At 39.0% G+C, this 15,615-nt stretch overlaps 5 protein-coding genes, 1 non-coding gene and 1 pseudogene across 19 annotated transcripts; 2 read left to right on the plus strand and 5 right to left on the minus strand.

The window, feature by feature from the left end:
* Positions 1 to 1,680: 1,680 nt before the first annotated feature.
* LOC104719427 (uncharacterized) lies at positions 1,681 to 2,668 on the minus strand. The gene is made up of 2 exons (XM_010437362.2): positions 2,500 to 2,668; positions 1,681 to 2,293 (listed from the first exon to the last, which is right to left on the minus strand). Exon 2 carries the CDS (start codon positions 2,288 to 2,290, stop codon positions 1,907 to 1,909), a length of 384 nt encoding a protein of 127 aa, XP_010435664.1. The 5' UTR covers positions 2,291 to 2,293; positions 2,500 to 2,668; the 3' UTR covers positions 1,681 to 1,906.
* A 582-nt stretch (positions 2,669 to 3,250) lies between these two features.
* Positions 3,251 to 3,502, minus strand: LOC109126884 (uncharacterized). Its single transcript, XM_019230778.2, has one exon. It carries the CDS (start codon positions 3,497 to 3,499, stop codon positions 3,251 to 3,253), a length of 249 nt encoding a protein of 82 aa, XP_019086323.1. The 5' UTR covers positions 3,500 to 3,502.
* A 1,559-nt stretch (positions 3,503 to 5,061) lies between these two features.
* LOC104719425 (peptidyl serine alpha-galactosyltransferase) lies at positions 5,062 to 9,039 on the plus strand. The gene is made up of 8 exons (XM_010437361.3): positions 5,062 to 5,923; positions 6,092 to 6,262; positions 6,352 to 6,595; positions 6,724 to 6,924; positions 7,016 to 7,491; positions 7,588 to 7,752; positions 7,842 to 8,085; positions 8,179 to 9,039. The coding sequence occupies exons 1-8, from the start codon at positions 5,598 to 5,600 to the stop codon at positions 8,800 to 8,802; spliced, it is 2,451 nt and encodes an 816-aa protein (XP_010435663.2). The 5' UTR covers positions 5,062 to 5,597; the 3' UTR covers positions 8,803 to 9,039.
* Positions 9,040 to 9,129: 90 nt separating this feature from the next.
* LOC104719424 (uncharacterized) lies at positions 9,130 to 11,761 on the plus strand. 12 transcript variants are annotated; one of them, XM_087510715.1, is made up of 8 exons: positions 9,130 to 9,566; positions 9,685 to 10,224; positions 10,337 to 10,579; positions 10,670 to 10,728; positions 10,819 to 10,896; positions 11,016 to 11,079; positions 11,195 to 11,374; positions 11,504 to 11,761. In XM_087510715.1, the coding sequence occupies exons 1-8, from the start codon at positions 9,516 to 9,518 to the stop codon at positions 11,516 to 11,518; spliced, it is 1,230 nt and encodes a 409-aa protein (XP_087366841.1). In that variant the 5' UTR covers positions 9,130 to 9,515; the 3' UTR covers positions 11,519 to 11,761. The 12 variants fall into 12 exon arrangements, with proteins under 12 accessions (XP_087366841.1, XP_010435661.1, XP_010435658.1 ...); XM_010437359.3 differs by having other exon boundaries at positions 9,278 to 9,566; positions 11,013 to 11,079; XM_010437356.3 differs by having other exon boundaries at positions 9,293 to 9,566; positions 10,328 to 10,579.
* A 61-nt stretch (positions 11,762 to 11,822) lies between these two features.
* Positions 11,823 to 11,894, minus strand: TRNAP-AGG (transfer RNA proline (anticodon AGG)). The gene has a single exon. It is a non-coding gene; the product is annotated as a tRNA-Pro (tRNA).
* Positions 11,895 to 11,980: 86 nt separating this feature from the next.
* On the minus strand, positions 11,981 to 12,686 carry LOC104773375 (classical arabinogalactan protein 6 pseudogene; annotated as a pseudogene). Its single transcript, XR_015598107.1, has one exon. The product of XR_015598107.1 is annotated as a classical arabinogalactan protein 6 pseudogene (transcript).
* A 444-nt stretch (positions 12,687 to 13,130) lies between these two features.
* On the minus strand, positions 13,131 to 15,416 carry LOC104719423 (uncharacterized). Of its 2 annotated transcripts, none has more exons than XM_087449627.1 (5): positions 14,669 to 15,416; positions 14,365 to 14,401; positions 14,028 to 14,259; positions 13,860 to 13,907; positions 13,131 to 13,767 (listed from the first exon to the last, which is right to left on the minus strand). In XM_087449627.1, the coding sequence occupies exons 1-5, from the start codon at positions 14,745 to 14,747 to the stop codon at positions 13,312 to 13,314; spliced, it is 852 nt and encodes a 283-aa protein (XP_087305753.1). In that variant the 5' UTR covers positions 14,748 to 15,416; the 3' UTR covers positions 13,131 to 13,311. The 2 variants fall into 2 exon arrangements, with proteins under 2 accessions (XP_087305753.1, XP_010435655.2); XM_010437353.3 differs by having other exon boundaries at positions 14,028 to 14,264.
* Positions 15,417 to 15,615: the final 199 nt, after the last annotated feature.

Consider the following 15,615-nt stretch of genomic DNA (forward strand, 5'->3'; position numbering starts at 1 on the left):
GGAACCCCAAAATATAAAAGAAAAAAAAAAAAAAAAAAAAAAAAAAAGCCCCGAGTTCTCTTTTTACAATGGTATCAAAAGCTCCACTACTTTTTTCTCGAGGTAATAATCGTATTGGATTAATCCAAAGCATGTCTCTCGAATCATCGAGTCTTTAATTTAAATGTCCGAGAATTTTAACATTTACATATATCGTTTGAGATTATGTATCTCATAATAATACTCAGTTTTTATTTCAGGATCTGAGTTTTTATTTCATTTATCCGTTAATTTGAAGTTTCTGTAAAATACCGTTACGCTTATATAAATGTAAGCTGAGACATTAGATGCAAATGATGTGATAATTGTAGGTAAGGTTAGTAGTAGTTATTAAACGACAAATTAAGGGTAGCTGCTTTTAGTATAAGCCAACGTAACAAAATATAAGCGTGATACGATTACATACGGGGTGGCCAACCACACCCAACGTTATAAGTATAAGCCAACGTAACAAAATATTTAATGTGTGATACGATTACATACGGGGTGGCCAACGACACCCAACCCAATCAATGCCCCCATTATATGATTATATAGTAGTAACGACGCTATTAAGGACAAATTCTGAATCAGCGGTTTAATATGTTTTTGATTCTTTTTCTCCCCCTCCCCTCGTGGTCTTTAGAAATCAATCAATCATGATCTTGTATTTCACAATTATATCATTAATAACATATATAAATCAAAAATTAAGCTAGTATTTAAGAAAAGAAATGGAAACATGCAGAAATGGAACAAGATATATATGGTTAAGGTGTCAAAGGAGGAAAATAGGCATGTGATGAGAGAAAAAGTTAGCTTGTTATACTCATATAAAAAAGCATGTGATGATGAATGGATAGGGGTGTCTCCTTTTCAAAACTCTTAAAACTTTCATGGGGCATGGGATATGTATAGAGCCATGAAGGAAGAAATTACAAGTAGCAGAATTTCATCATAGAAAGATAATCATAACTTAGATCTTAAACAGTTCAATTTGAAACTTACCCACCCAACCATTCATTCATTCATTCATATAGGTAGTTTAAAGACAGACAGAGGATGGTTTGGGTCTAGTTGTGTTTATAAACCAGTAGTAAGTAAGTTGACAGCAAAGCAATATGAAATTGTCAATGAGCAAATCACAGGACAAGTAACAAAAAATGAAAGCAAAGAAGAGCAATAATGGAAGAACAAAAGGGAGGTAGTGATGCAAAACTTTGCCTTTACCTTTCTTTTGAAGGTATTATAAACCCCACAAGAGGTAGACAACAAGAGTTGGTATCCACCTAGCGAATAGTGATGTAATATTATCAGTAAGCGAGCTAGGTCCCATGTAATGCTATTACTTAAGAGTGAATCTGATTGTTAAATGGATCAGGTACACCTGCAGTATCTTTAAGAACCGACCTAATCATCTCCTCCTCCATCCGGAGAAGGATTTGTGCTATAGCTACACCTATCACTCGGTTAAACAAGAGCCAAAGACAGAAGCAGCAGTTACTTGGATTTACTAATAAAGAGTCCAAAAGGATCAACAACTTACAAAGAGCATAATGCTACCTGACTCTAAAATGTAACTTAAACAGAAAGAATGTACTTAGTTATTATATAGGAATCCCAGTTTGTTAAATGAAGGCTCCACAATCAAAGAAGAAGAAGAAGAAGAAGCAAACTTTTGGATATACTCTCTAATAAAGAGTCTGAGAACTTACAAAAAAGAACATCATCATACCATTTCCCAAATGTAATCTAACTCAATGAATCTTACTTATTAGCAAAAAAAGCATAGTTCAACAAACAATGAGAGAGAGAGAAAGAGAGAGAGAGAGAGAGAGAGAGCAGAGAGTGAAGAAACACGAATCTTACAAACTGTATGACGTGTCAGTCAGTTCTTGGCCTTGACGGAGTTGTTGTCCTTGATTTTAGCGCGAGTGTCGAGCTTGACAAAACGTTTGAGATGATCATAGGGAAGGGTCTCGACGTTCTTCCTCCTGAGTTCACTAAGAGCAGGGCGCTTATCGAGGAGATGCCAGAGCCATTGAGGGTAATCAGAATCAGGCAAGATCTTGGGATCAGATCCTTCTTTGAGAGTATTGGCGCCGACAACAGTGGTGGATTTGATCTCTTTGCTCAAGCTCGAACCTTTAGGAGCATCGCCGCCTCCTCCTCCTCCTTTGCCACCTTTCTTGGCTTTGCTAGCTGCTGCAGCGAAGGTTCTCCGGATTAGGTCCTTGGATGATCCGCCGCTAATCATTCCAATACGCTTCATTTCCTACGCACACAGCCATCAAATTTTTTTAAAATCATTTTCCAGAAGAAATTAGGGTTTTAGATGCTGCCTAGCCCTATGTGCTTATTGATCCAGAAACTTTGTGTAAAATTACAACAACAAGAGAGAGAGAGAGCAAAATTAGGTATTGTCAATCGATTCACACAAGCCCTTTGGGAAAGAGAGAGAGAGAGAGAGAGAAAACTTACGACCGACCACTCGTGATGAAGAAGAAGAAGAAGAAGAGAAGCTTTCTCACTGACGACGAGTTTCAGAGCGGCGGAGCGGAGAAGACCAAAAACACAACAAACCAACACTCTTTTTCCACTTAAGGCCCAAATCTTTTTGTGTTTGGGCCCAAAAATAAAAACCAAATATGGGCATAAAAAGAAAAGAGGAAAAAAAGAAAGAAACAGTATTTGTATAAGTTAACCCTCTCACAAACCCTAACATTTCTCCTTCGGCTACTATTTATATTTATTTATTATTAAGCCATCTACACACGAGATTCAACGAAACTCGATACTACCACATAATTAAACCTATGATAATCAATAGATTTCAACACTTGTGGCTGAAAGAACCATCGGGCTCGAGAGTACGTACATACTGCAGCGCGACTAACAAAACAGACTGATGCGGTCGTTCAATCTTCTCTATCTTGTGATCAATTATAAAATTAAATATTTGGTGACGTGTCAATTTTGGTGAACAAAACCGATGAATGTTTCTGCTGCGAATAAAAGAGACAATCCGAAATAGGGAGACGTACTTTGTACTTTCCATCACACCAAATTAATGTGTATATATATAAAAGGGAATGACAAAACAAACTAAATGGGGAATATATATTATTGTAGTATCAGTTATATTATCTGATTCATGTATATATATAGGTTATCTGTTTGAGATCAGCAGCACACACGTACAACTTGGAAAACCAAAAGAAAAGGAAATATATTAGAGGACGAAAGCCAAGAGAGTAATGAACGTAGAGGTGATTAACTGCGGACAAGTGGCGGCGTTTGGCGGTGGTGGAAGCGTCTTGGGTTCACCAAAGTGAGCAGTTGCTGGTGCTGGAGAAGGAGCCATTGGAAGAGGAGGAGGAGGAGAGCGTTTCTGGTTGCTTCCACCACCGTAGGAGGATTCGGCCAACATAATGAACATTGCCAAGACGAGAACACATATGACTAAGATGAAAGATCTCATTGCTTGCAATATTTGATCATCGTAAAGAGGATATATAGTACTTATATATATACACTTGAAGTGTCGACGAGGGAGAATGGGTCTATCTATCTAATTCGTGTGGGGCGGGGCCTGGGGGGAGCAGAGAGAGATATGTGAATATGGTACGTACGGTAGTGGCTAAACCGTAAGTAACATGACTTGTTCTCCTACAATTTGAATGGCACCGTAAAATTCAAAAAAGACCGAGTGATCCCTAATTTATTATACTAGTAACGAAATATAAAAATATGTATCAACTATTTGTAAAAATGCTAATAATTAAAGGTATCATTGACTTGTCTCTAATACTAGTATAAGATTATTATAGACTAATCAAGTTGAGTATTTTTTGTTTTTTTTTTGTTGTTGTTGTTGTAATGTTGTTGTTGTGGAGGAGGTCTTGTAATAGACTAATCAATTTAGTTTCTTTTATTGTATTTTCTGTAATTGGCAAAATTGTACTTAAAAAAAGAGTTAAGTAATGGGAAAAAACCAGAAAATACGCCATTTAAATTTTATTTTGCCGTTTAATTCCTCTAATTATTAAATTTTCCAAAAAATGCATGGTTTAATTTTCGTTGTCTTTAAAAACCTTCATCTTCTTAATATTGGTAGATCCATACGTAAAGACATAACAACTCTTAACTAAATGTTAACCAAAGTTAAAATTTAACCCCACGTGTTTAATTAAAGAGATCTAATGATATTGTTACCCTTCTTCTTCCCTTCCACAAATTGATTTCAAGTTTGAGAGAAATATAACCCTAAAATTTCAAGAAATCAGATTTGGTTTGAGAGAATGGTTAGCTAATAACACTCAGAGAAAATGTAATCTCCACACAAATACAAACACCGTGTGCATTAATCACACCTCGAGAAACCCAGATTTTTTTTTCTATTTTGTTTAAAGTAAAGCAACGATCTTCAACCTGACTAAAACCCAGATTTTGCTCAGTTAAATAAAAGAAGAAGGAATCTCAAGTTTTTTAACTAGAGGGATAACTTTAAAACTCTCTTTAGCAACGACCCAGAAGAAGATCTCAACTGAACGAAGCTCACACTTCTTCAAGTTACAGGGAAAGATTAAATTAATAAAAAATAAAAAATGAGAGGTTTTGAAAATTCAGCAATGGCGATCGAATCCTTAAATACACCACTCTCTCAAAATTGCAGCACGAAAATAAAATACTTGTAGTGAACTTTGGCTTACCATTCTCTCAAACCAAATCTGATTTCTTGAAATTTTAGGGTTCTATCTCTCTCAAACTCGAAATCGATTTGTGGAAGAGAAGAAGAAGGGCAACAATGTCATTAGATCTCTTTAATTAAACACGTGGGGCTTAAATTTTAACTCTGGTTAACATTTAGTTAAGAGTCATTATGTTTTTAAGTATGGATCTACCAATATTAATAAGATAGAAAGTTTTTAAAGATAATTGAAATTAAATCAAGTATTTTTAGGAAATTTAATAGTTAGAGGAATTAAACGGTAAAAAAAAAATTAAATGGCGTATTTTTGGGGATTTTCCCCGCTTAAGTAATGGGTGAGGAGATGAGAGAATAATAAATAAATACACTAAATTTGATAACGCTGGCAAACTCGCCGAGTTTTGGAGGTAATATGTGTGTATGTATGTAATCCAAAAAAGAAATGGGAAGGAGAGAAGACTAAACACGTGTAGCCGGACTCCATGGCAGCCTTCAAACTTGGGCGATTGAGAAACGAAAAAATTCATAGAATCTTCTTCTTTGATTATTTTTATTCAAATCCCCCCTCCCAAACAATTTTTATTAAGAATTACAATAATTTACAAGTTGCAGTTGGTGGGGGGGGGGGGGGGGGGGTTCGTGGTCGCCACTACCTAATCGCATCGGGTTTTAATAGAAGAAGAAGGTAACAACAACGCATCGGCATGGATCTATCATCATCCATGCATTGACTTTTTTTTTTCCCCTTACTTACTTATTTAGATCAAAGAAGAAGAAGGAAAAATAATATGCAAATATAGTAGTTAAAAAAAAAAAAAGGGGGAGGGGGTTGGGTGTTTTGAAAATAATCGGAAATCGGAAATCGGCGATGGAGATGCGGTGGTGGTGGTGGTGGGATATGATGATTGTGGCAGCGGCGGTGGTGCTGGTAAGTGGGTGTTTGGCTGATGATGATGATGAATGGGGTCAAAGGGCACCGTATCGGATCCACACGCTCTTCTCGGTGGAGTGCCAGAACTACTTCGATTGGCAGACCGTTGGTTTGATGCACAGCTTCCACAAATCCCGACAACCCGGTCCGATTACCCGGTTATTGAGCTGTACCGACGACCAGAAGAAGGTTTACAGAGGCATGAATCTCGCTCCCACTTTCGAGGTTCCCTCTTGGAGCACTCATCCTAAGACCCATGACTGGTCAGTATACTTGATTCTCTCTTAACTCCCAATTTTGCTTGTTTAATCCTTACTACAATTCCTAGGGATTAGATGATGGATGATATGGAGATGTCAGTTTAGCATTGTAAGTCTTTCTTGTTTTGTTTTGTTTTGTTTTGGGGTAAAAAAAAAAAAAAAAAAAAAAAGGTACCCTGCAATTAACAAACCAGTAGGAGTTCTTTACTGGCTTCAACACAGTGAAGATGCCCAGCATGTGGACTGGGTCGTTATTCTTGATGCTGACATGATCATTCGAGGTCCTATCATCCCTTGGGAACTCGGTGCTGAACTCGGAAGACCCTTTGCTGCCCATTACGGGTACTAATCTCTCTTTCACCTAAGTAGCCAGTAGCCAGCCTTTTCTTCCTTTTTTTTAGCTCACGCCTCTTTCTCTTTTTGAAATATAGCTACTTGGTTGGCTGCGATAACATCCTTGTCCGTTTGCATACAAAGCATCCTGAACTCTGTGACAAAGTTGGCGGTCTTCTCGCCATGCATATCCAAGATCTCCGCGTCTTGGCCCCTCTCTGGCTTTCCAAAACTGAAGACGTTCGCCAAGATACTGCTCACTGGACCACCAACATTACCGGAGATGTTTACGGCAAAGGTTGGATCAGTGAGATGTATGGTTACTCCTTCGGTGCTGCAGAGGTATACTCTCACCATTCTCTTTCCTTAATTCTCTTCTTGCTCGTGCTCTGAAACTCTGACCTTCTTCAGCACCTTGTATGTTTTCGGTTATAAACATTGTGTTGTGTGGTTTTGTTTTAATTCCACAGGCAGGGCTTAAGCACAAGATTAACGACGACTTGATGATATATCCCGGCTATGTTCCACGTGAAGGCGTTGAGCCTGTTCTTCTGCATTACGGTTTGCCTTTTTCCATTGGGAACTGGTCTTTCACTAAACTGGACCACCACGAAGAAAATATAGTCTATGACTGCAACCGTCTCTTCCCCGAGCCTCCATATCCAAGAGAGGTAACCTTCCTTCATAAGTTCTCAACTCCCATTTCATGTATGTATCTCTACTGGATGCAAATTACCGACAATACTATTTTAATTGTAATAGGTGAAAATGATGGAACCTGATCCGTACAAGCGAAGAGGTCTACTTTTGAGTCTGGAATGCATGAATACATTGAACGAGGGACTCATACTGCGTCACGCAGAAAACGGCTGTCCGAAACCAAAGTGGTCCAAATACTTGAGCTTTCTCAAGAGCAAAACTTTCATGGAGTTAACAAAGCCTAAACTGCTTGCACCAGGAAGTGTACATATCTTGCCAGACCAACACCAGCCACCACCAGTCGATGAATTCAAAGGAGCTTATCCAAAGATTCACACACTGTTTTCTACTGAGTGCACAACTTATTTCGATTGGCAAACAGTCGGCTTCATGCACAGTTTCCGCCAGAGCGGCCAACCCGGAAATGTCACTCGGCTTCTCAGTTGCACAGATGAAGATCTTAAAAACTATAAAGGTCATGACTTGGCCCCGACACATTATGTTCCTTCCATGAGCAGACATCCTCTAACAGGCGATTGGTACGATTAGCAGTTAAACCAACCTCGGGGTTTTTTAAAAAAAAAACTTATAATGTGATCTTCGTCTGATTTTTGATATGTTGTTGACTTAATCAGGTACCCGGCAATTAACAAACCAGCAGCGGTTGTCCATTGGCTTCACCACACAAACATTGATGCAGAGTACATAGTAATTCTTGATGCTGACATGATCCTCCGAGGACCCATCACTCCTTGGGAGTTTAAGGCAGCTCGTGGCCGACCAGTTTCAACTCCTTACGAGTAAAATTCTTAGATCAATTGTTTTTTTTTCCAATTTATAGATGATGCAGAAATCCCATTTAACCTTGTCTCTTTTGTTTTTGTGCCAGCTATCTAATTGGATGTGATAACGACCTTGCAAGACTTCACACGCGTAATCCGGAGGCTTGTGATAAAGTTGGTGGAGTCATTATGATGCACATAGAGGATCTGCGGAAATTTGCAATGTACTGGTTGCTTAAAACACAGGAGGTTCGAGCAGACAAAGAACACTATGGGAAAGAATTAACTGGGGATATATATGAGTCCGGCTGGATCAGCGAAATGTACGGTTATTCGTTTGGCGCTGCAGAGGTAAAAAAAAACTTTATCACAATATTTCTAATTTTTTGCAGCTCAATGATTGGTTTGGTTTCGAATAGGGTCTAAAGACTACATTTGTTGCAGCTGAATTTGCGGCATATCATAAACAAAGACATTTTGATTTACCCCGGTTATATTCCTGAACCTGGTGCTGACTATCGAGTTTTCCATTACGGTCTTGAGTTCAAAGTTGGAAACTGGAGTTTCGACAAGGCGAATTGGAGGAACACCGATTTGATCAACAAATGCTGGGCAAAGTTTCCAGACCCGCCTAATCCTTCGGCAGTCCATGAAACAGACAATGATCTGCGGCAAAGAGACCTTCTCAGCATTGAATGTGGACAGAAGCTAAACGAAGCTCTGTTTCTGCATCACAAAAGAAGAAACTGCCCTGAACCTGGATCTGAATCGACCGAGAAGATGTCGGTTTCGAGGAAAGTTGGTAAAGTTGAAACGAAACAGTCCCAATCCCAAGGAAGCGATGATTCGAAAGAATCAGAAACAACAGGTTCGTCAGAGTCTGAAGGGAGATTCAGCACGTTGAAGTTATGGGTGATAGCTCTGTGGTTGATATCTGGTGTAGGGTTCCTAGTAGTGATGCTGTTGGTGTTCTCGACTCGTAAAGTTAGAGGAACAACAAGAGGGAAAGGGTACAGAAACAAGAGACGAACTTCGTACTCGAACACGGGTTTCTTGGACACAAAATGATCGAGAAAGAGGAAGGCTTACTTCATTCAAGAGAGTGGAGGGACGTTTCTGTTTTAGAATATGAGAGCATTGTGTAGATACAAACTAAACCAAAGATAAGAAAGAAAAAAGGTGAGAGACATTTTACTCTTTGGATTTTCCCCCCAAAGGCAGTCATATAGGTTTATTTTGTACTCTTTTTCAGGGATTTGTGTTTTTTTTTTTTTTTTTCTTAATTTCTGAATTCGTTTTCTGTTATTCAAAAGCGCCCAACAAGGAACCAAAGACTCTCAATCTATATAAGATCGAGCAGTGTAAAAATAAAGTACTGCAACGAGTTGACGACTTCTATAAAAAAAGAGGACCACTTCCTCCCTCTCTCTCTCTCTCTCTCTCTCATGTGGTAATACTTTTACTTTAATTAATAGTAAAAAAAATAATAATAAAAAATGCGTAAAGTCTTACTATTATTCTTCTATCACCGGAAGAAACAGACAGAGAAGAAAGAGAAACCCACCACCCATAGAAGAAGCCCAATTTTTTTTGAATTCAAATTTTGAAACACAAAAAAGCTTCTCTCTTTTTCTTTTCTTACAACGGACAACAAAATAGCCCCCACTATTTTTTTTTAATAACAGATTTAGGATCTCTGTAAAAAAAAAAAAACACACTTGACTCTCTCTATCAATCTGAAAAAAAAACTAAGATATATTGTTGTTGTTGTTCCAAAAAGAATGGGAGAAACTGCTTGTCTCATGCAGCCATTCTCATATGCAGCTCCTGAGGTTCGTTACCAATGCTTTCTCTTTTCCAAAACTCCTTCACATAAATCGTAACCCATATATAATCACATAAATAAGCGCTCTCATCTCTCTTGTTTACTCTCCTGTGTCTGTCTTTTAGGGAGGAGGAGACTCTCTTGTTTCTTCTTTAGGACAGTCTGTGTCCTTCGGTAGATTCATGTCCGATAAACTTGACTGGGAGAAATGGTCTGCTTTCTCCACCTCCCAGAATCCTTACGTGGCCGAGGCCGAGAGGTACTCTAAGCCAGGCTCTGTTGCTCAGAAGAAAGCTTTCTTTGAAGCTCACTACAAGAAACTCGCTGCCGCTAGGAAAGCTGCTGCTGAAGAAGCCCTCTTGCTTCAACAGCAATCCCAACCAGATAAGCTTCCAGTTCCAGCAGTTCAACAATCAGATATCAATTGTGTTGTTGGAAAGAAAGATCGGCTGCTCTCGAAACTGGATCTTGAGCTTCCCAGAGGATCTTTAGATGCTGCTGCTGCTCAATTGAATTCACTTACAGAGAAACAAGGCGGCTGCGGATTTGGTATTAGACAATCATCTGATGAGAAAGAGAACTGTGGGATGCCTGAGTCACAGATCAATGGTGGCGGCAAAGTTTCTACACAAGCAGAGGAGGAGAAGAAGCCTATACTGCTTAAGGTCAGTATCTGATTATTACTAATGAAGTAATGATGATGATTAATAAGTTTCTTTCTTTCTTTCTTTCTTTCTCTCTGGCCTGGCTTCTTTTGATCTGTAACAGTCCTTGCAGAAGAAATCCAAAGATTCACAACCAAAAAGCAGTAGCAAACCAAGAGTCTCTAAGTACAACAGTTCATCGGAGAGGACTCCAAGTCAAAAGACTAGCAACAAGAGCAGCAGCTCTTCTTACACTTTCACACCTGCTAAAGAGTTCAATAGATTAGTGTCCATCATAAGGAAGATTGACGGGTCAAGAGCTTCTTCTAAACCAACTAAAGACTGCAAGACTCCTCTCCGGACACCATCAGACAAGGTGACTCCATTCTTTTTCTTTTATAATACTAGTGTTTTCCACTCATTCTCAACCAAGTGCTTATAGTGGAGTGGCTCTTGTAAATTGTAGGCGTCTGCAAAGGGAATTGTCGAGGATTCTTTGTGCACACCTTTAGCGAGTCACACGAGGTAAACGAAACTGCTCTCTCAATAAACTCTTAAAAAAAAACCTTTGTTGCCGTGTGGTTAGAGAAGTAATCAATCACTTGGGTGTAACAGTAGTAAGTGCAGAGGGAAGATAGCTCCTGAGTCTTCTGCTAAGACGGGTCGAGGAAGATGGAACTTCCTCCCTGCCGAGTAAGAAATTATTACTAATAAGAGTTTACTCAAATTCAAAAAAAAAATTGTTAAATGTGTGTGCCTTTTTTTGTTTTTTGTTTTTTGTTGTTGTTGTTGTTATTGGGAAACAAAAGCAGGACACCGAGCTGTTTTACACCGTTTGGTTTAAGAACAGAGGAGAGAGCAGAGAGAAGGAAAAAGGCAAGAAGCTAGAGGAGAAATTCAAAGCTTTTGGAGTGATTTTTGTAGATACTTTTTTGGTTTCTAATCTACGTGTCTTCTTAGTACTTACCATCAGGTTGTTGATGTGTTTCAGAAGCTAGAGGAGAAATTCAAAGCAATGGATGATGAGCCACAGAACGACAAGAAGTCGGAGAAGGAGAGAAGTGTGGAGAAGGAAGGGAGTAAACTACGGCAAAAGCTATGCTTCAAAGCAAAGCCACTTCCAAATTTCTACAAACAGAGACCTAAATGCACGGACGACCAAACTAAGAAAGTAAGCTCTCTCTCTCTCTCTCACTCTCTCTCACTTTTCACTAAAATCGTCAAATGTACGTGAAGTACGATCCATTGTTTCTGTGTCTGACTGAGAGATGTGTGTTGTGTGTGGTGGTATTTTTGGTAGGCTCTGTTACAGTAGCAGAGTGGTGTTGAAGCAATTCCCACCATTATCTTTCAAAGAGATATGTATTGCCAGCGCCAACGACAAAGGATTAGTTTGTTGGAATCGTTTGACATGTTTGGTTTTTGTAACTACAAGAAGAGGAAATAATGAATTTGATGACATTGCACCTCTTGTATTAAAATATATTTTGTAAACGTGCTTGTTATATACAGACATTGTAATATGGATCTTCTAAACAACACCTAGACACAGTTTACAGTTTTGTGTTATAAGATTAGAAGAAATAGAGCCACGCAAAATAGAACAAAAGGGGTCGATTGGGGCATTCCGAGAATTGAACTCGGGACCTCTCGCACCCTAAGCGAGAATCATACCACTAGACCAAATGCCCTCTTTTGTTAATTTCGGTTGTAAATTTCGTATTTGATTTTAACCCGGTTAAGCGAAATAAACACTAATTAAACAGACTAATGATCGTACGTAATAATAATAAAATCCATTCAATCTTTGATTATAATAATCTTTTGGTATAGTAGTTAGTTAGTTAGTTTAGTTAAAGAGTTGATAATGTTACACAACAACAAATAATGATTTCAGCCCCAATTTTAAATTAACTTAGAGAGAGAAGAAGAAGATTCCGGCGGCGGCGACGGTGCCGGCGATGGAGAGCTTCACACTAGTCGCGGCGCCAGCTTTGGGTGAATCTGCGGTGGGTCCGTCGGATGAGGGTCCATCAGCTTCGGGGGTAGGAGCCGGAGGGGAGGAGACGGTGGGTGCATCGGCGGAGTCACTGGGGGTGGCAGCCGAGTAGTCGTCATCGGGGGTGGGTTCCTCTGCGACAGGGGATGATGCTTTAGGTGCGGCGGCGGAGGATTTGGGTGCAGCTGCGGGAGCCTTGGTTGGGGTGGTGGGGGCTTTGGTTGGAGCAGCTGAAGGTGCATCGGCGGCGAATGCGGTGGCCACGGCCAGAGCCAAAAGCGCTAATACGACAAATTGACGTGCCATTATTTTCTTTTTTTTTTTTTTTTTTTTTTTGTTCCAAAGCTAAAGCAGTATATTTATTTATTTATTAATGAAAATACTGCAAAAGCTTCAGATGAAGAAAAGGAAGACAGTGAATGGTTTTTATAATGTTTTTTTGACAGGCTAATTGGGGAATTGGATGGATTTGAGAATATTATGGACATCCATTAGCTAGTAGTCTTTTATTTTTAGAACTAGCTAGTTGTTTGCTAAACAATTCCTTTTTTTTTTTTTTATAGCAAAAATCCTAAAATTTGGATTTCTAGAAGTACTACTACTGTATGAGATTTAAAAAAAAAAAAATTTCCAGGTTTGATATTTTTCATGAAACTGAAAGTTTTGTATAATATATTATTAACTAGGATATGAATTCGCACGATAATATTTATATATAGATTTGATGGATGAATCATGAATATCTCTATACTTGGGGTATGAAATATCCAATTGGAGATTAAAAATAGCATTACAACAGTAGCGTTGAGACCTAATTAAAAAGGTTTAGGTAAATCTTCGAAAGAGAGAGGGGAGGACAATGCAAAGGTAAAACTTTCCCACCTGGCCCAAGACAGTGAATGCTTCCTAGAGTCGAATCAAGAGGTTGTTTGATTTAGAAAAGTAGATAGGGTATATGATAAGATAGATCCCAAATTGCATAAGCGTTACAAATCAGTATCACGGCCACATGCATGGTTTTTTTGTTTGTTTGTTTGGTAAACAACAGTTATGTACTCTTTCATCATCTATACGTATTATATATGTGCGTGCGTGTGTGTGTGTGTTTTTTACTCGGAGCCAAGTCTGTCCACACTCTTCCTTCCCCTCTCAATCTGATGGGACTGGTCAACGCTCTTCCGACTCTTTTCATGGCAGTCAATGCTCCTCCTGGAGCGATCAAGATGATCAAAAGAGATCTTGAGCTTGCTGCTGCTGCTACTCTTCTTCCACTGACTCTTTGGCGGCTTCTCTCTCTCTCTACGCTCTGTGCTCTGCCTCGGCTTCACTCTCCTGTCCATGCTTTTCCTAGGGGGCGCATCAACTGATTGGTCGCTGCTCATCATCCTCGGACAAGGTAATCTCTCTACTGTCGCGATGAATTTCTTAAGGTGTCTGATGTACTCGGGGTAGTGTTCAAGATCACAGTGGTTCCCTCCTTTCACCCAAAGCGGCTCGTACTTGTCTTTGCAGAGTTCCCATAGTTGTTTCCCATGAGAGCAATCCACTACTTCATCACAAGTTCCCTGCCACATACATACATGTTTCGGATCCAAAAAACTTAAAACAAAGAAAAGGTATCTACAATATAATTGAAACCTAAAACAAACTAACTTACATGAATGATGAGAACAGGGCAATCCACATATGGGATTTTGTCGATGTTCTGCGGAAACACGAAAAGTCTTAACATTACAACTTGGAGAGAGAGAGAGAGAGAGAGAGAGAGAGAGAGAGAGAGAGAGAGAGAGAGTACACGAAAGGAAAAAAGTAGTAGTAGTATAACCTTGTAGATGTCAAACCAGTAGGTTTTCTTAACGGAGTACATAACTCGTAAACCGGAGAGAATGGGGCTGTGAAGGACGACGGCTCTAAGCTGAGGCAGCCGGGAAGCAAGATCTAAGGTTGGACCGCTGCCAACAGATTGGCCATAGAGGATGACATCTTCCTGCTTAGAGCCGAAGGTTTCTTCAAGACACTTATAAACAGCTTCGATATCAGCATACGTGTTATGCTCACTGGGCTTTTCAATCATTCAAGAGGAAAGAAAGAAATATTTGGTTTTTAGTCCTAAAAAACTCAAAATGTATCAATCAACCATATTTGATGGGTAAAGGACAAACCTTTCCAGTAGATTGTCCATACCCGGAGTAATCGTATCTGCAACAATCGTTCATTAATTTTTTTTTTTTTTTTTTTTTAAAAAGCAACCAAAAATTCAAAAGACTGATTGATTCCAAGCAGATCTTAGCCACAAAAAAAAAACACATTTAGTTATTACAGGCAGCAACTAAAAAACATCAGAATCAACGGAAACTATTTCTAGAAAGAAAACATATAAATCAAAGACAGAGAAGAGACACATTATTAGTTAAGAGGTAAAAAACATCAGAATAGGAAAGGGGGAAGAAAGACATAATAACATACCCCATGAGATTAACCTTGAGATGGATGCTAAGCTCGATGAAGAGCTCATACATCTGTCCCAGATCGGCTGCGTTTCCATGGGAGTAGAGGAGCGTTGAGGTTGCCATCGGGTGCCTCACGTACATACCCACTATCTCCGTGCCTCTCCTTGTCGGAAGCTTTACGATTTCTACGTTTTCCCGGTGTGGGAAAGGGCTTAGCAGCAACAGCCCTGTGAGCTCGTCCGTCACCACCTTGTACGACGGCGGACTCGGCGGGAAGAAGGCGAACTTCGCCGCCATCGATGACGTCACACCTCCCATCTCCTTACACTTCCTCACTCCGTCTCTCTCTCTACACAGCTAGCATTTGGTTTTGGTTTTGGTTTATTGAGCTTTCTGAAGTTTTGAGATTGAAGCTTTTCTCCTTGGGAACAGAGAGAGACAGAGAGAGAGAAAGAGAGAGTACCCACTCATAATAACAAGTGGCTTTTTTAAGTCTCACACTCTTTTCTGTTTTTATTTTTTTACTAGTATACATTCTTCTTTGTTTCTTTTCATAATACTAGTAATATTTAACGCTAAAATAATTAATCGATTTTACAATTAACTTTGAATATATATATTTTAACTAATTTAACTAGTACTATATTGGGTCTTATTGGTAACATATCCAAAATTGTAAGCTGAAGCTATAAGCTTTTACGAAATAGTGCAAAGCTGCAACAAAAAGTTGTACAAAAAAGCTGAAAGTAAAATTTTTAATAAAATTTTTAGTTAAATTTTTGTGATTGGTAAAAATTCAAAATTATACCATTTGTACTGTTTTGTTTTTGTCACCAATCACACCCACTATCTCTTTCTAGTTTATGTAAAGGGTCAAGTAATGGGTAACTTATCCCTCTTGACCTCAATATCTTTACTTTGCTTGCAAAATTATCACCTCAGAGTAATTTCTATATATAGGAA

Source organism: Camelina sativa, chromosome 1 (genome assembly GCF_030686135.1).
Source record: "Camelina sativa cultivar CO46 ecotype springtype chromosome 1, ASM3068613v1".
In the NCBI taxonomy this organism is placed as follows: Eukaryota; Viridiplantae; Streptophyta; class Magnoliopsida; order Brassicales; family Brassicaceae; genus Camelina; species Camelina sativa.

Coding starts and splice junctions, on each gene's coding strand:
- LOC104719427 (XM_010437362.2), bottom strand. CDS start 2,290: ATGAAGCGTATTGGAATGATTAGCGGCGGATCATCCAAGGACCTAATC.
- LOC104719425 (XM_010437361.3), top strand. CDS start 5,598: ATGGAGATGCGGTGGTGGTGGTGGTGGGATATGATGATTGTGGCAGCG. Junction 6,925..7,015: donor AGCCTCCATATCCAAGAGAG/GTAACCTTCCTT, acceptor TAATTGTAATAG/GTGAAAATGATGGAACCTGA. Junction 8,086..8,178: donor ATTCGTTTGGCGCTGCAGAG/GTAAAAAAAAAC, acceptor CATTTGTTGCAG/CTGAATTTGCGGCATATCAT.
- LOC109126884 (XM_019230778.2), bottom strand. CDS start 3,499: ATGAGATCTTTCATCTTAGTCATATGTGTTCTCGTCTTGGCAATGTTC.
- LOC104719423 (XM_010437353.3), bottom strand. CDS start 14,970: ATGGGAGGTGTGACGTCATCGATGGCGGCGAAGTTCGCCTTCTTCCCG. Junction 14,402..14,668: donor CTCAAGGTTAATCTCATGGG/GTATGTTATTAT, acceptor CGATTGTTGCAG/ATACGATTACTCCGGGTATG. Junction 14,265..14,364: donor ATGGACAATCTACTGGAAAG/GTTTGTCCTTTA, acceptor ATGATTGAAAAG/CCCAGTGAGCATAACACGTA.
- LOC104719424 (XM_010437355.3), top strand. CDS start 9,516: ATGGGAGAAACTGCTTGTCTCATGCAGCCATTCTCATATGCAGCTCCT. Junction 10,729..10,818: donor CCTTTAGCGAGTCACACGAG/GTAAACGAAACT, acceptor TGGGTGTAACAG/TAGTAAGTGCAGAGGGAAGA. Junction 10,897..11,012: donor TGGAACTTCCTCCCTGCCGA/GTAAGAAATTAT, acceptor GGGAAACAAAAG/CAGGACACCGAGCTGTTTTA.